Below are 551 nucleotides of genomic sequence, written 5' to 3' on the forward strand. Positions count from 1 at the left end.
CCCGCCTGCCGTAGCGAAGCCAGACGCCGGAGGGTACGCGGCGCCGTGGGCTGTCGTCTCACCTGGTTGTTTTTTCTCTTCACAGTCATCGTGAACCCGCAGACCGTCCTTCGCATAAACACCATAGAAATTTTCCCCGGATTGTCGTGATCGACCCGTCAGCTGCTGCGTCGTTGGGGTTTATTACCGCTTCGGGCAATTACAGCAATAAAGCTGCCGTGTCATCGGGAAGTTCCGGACTTCTTGCTGTCGTCGGAAATGCAAATCTATACGTACTTTCTTTTATAAAAAAATGAAATATTTCGAAAGCCCTGTTATGTGAACCTCAATGGTGTTTGTGCGCCAGGAGTTTACACAACCCAGGGTGCACAGCCAGCTGCCGAGCTGTTCCGTGCCAACGGGGTCCACCGTTCCCTGCGCACCCCTCCACGTACTCGAGGAGTTCAGGCTCTCGGCCATGTCTGAGAAATACCTTGGGCTTAGCGGCTGTGGAAGAAAAGGGCCGTCCGCCTCCCCGGGCTGCGGCTCCGAGCCTGGGAGGCAGAACCCCT

At 55.9% G+C, this 551-nt stretch overlaps 1 protein-coding gene across 1 annotated transcript in view; it reads left to right on the forward strand.

Moving 5' to 3' along the window:
* MRPL21 (mitochondrial ribosomal protein L21) overlaps nt 1-150 on the forward strand; it is a 7,538-nt gene extending 7,388 nt beyond the window's left edge. Inside the window, exon 4 of the mRNA XM_010161470.1 lies at nt 86-150. Coding sequence (XP_010159772.1) covers nt 86-150 — 65 coding nt within the window. The remainder of the gene's footprint in view (nt 1-85) is intronic.
* The last annotated feature ends 401 nt before the right edge of the window (nt 151-551 follow it).

This window comes from Eurypyga helias, unplaced genomic scaffold (genome assembly GCF_000690775.1).
Source record: "Eurypyga helias isolate BGI_N326 unplaced genomic scaffold, ASM69077v1 scaffold7461, whole genome shotgun sequence".
Taxonomy (NCBI): Eukaryota; Metazoa; Chordata; class Aves; order Eurypygiformes; family Eurypygidae; genus Eurypyga; species Eurypyga helias.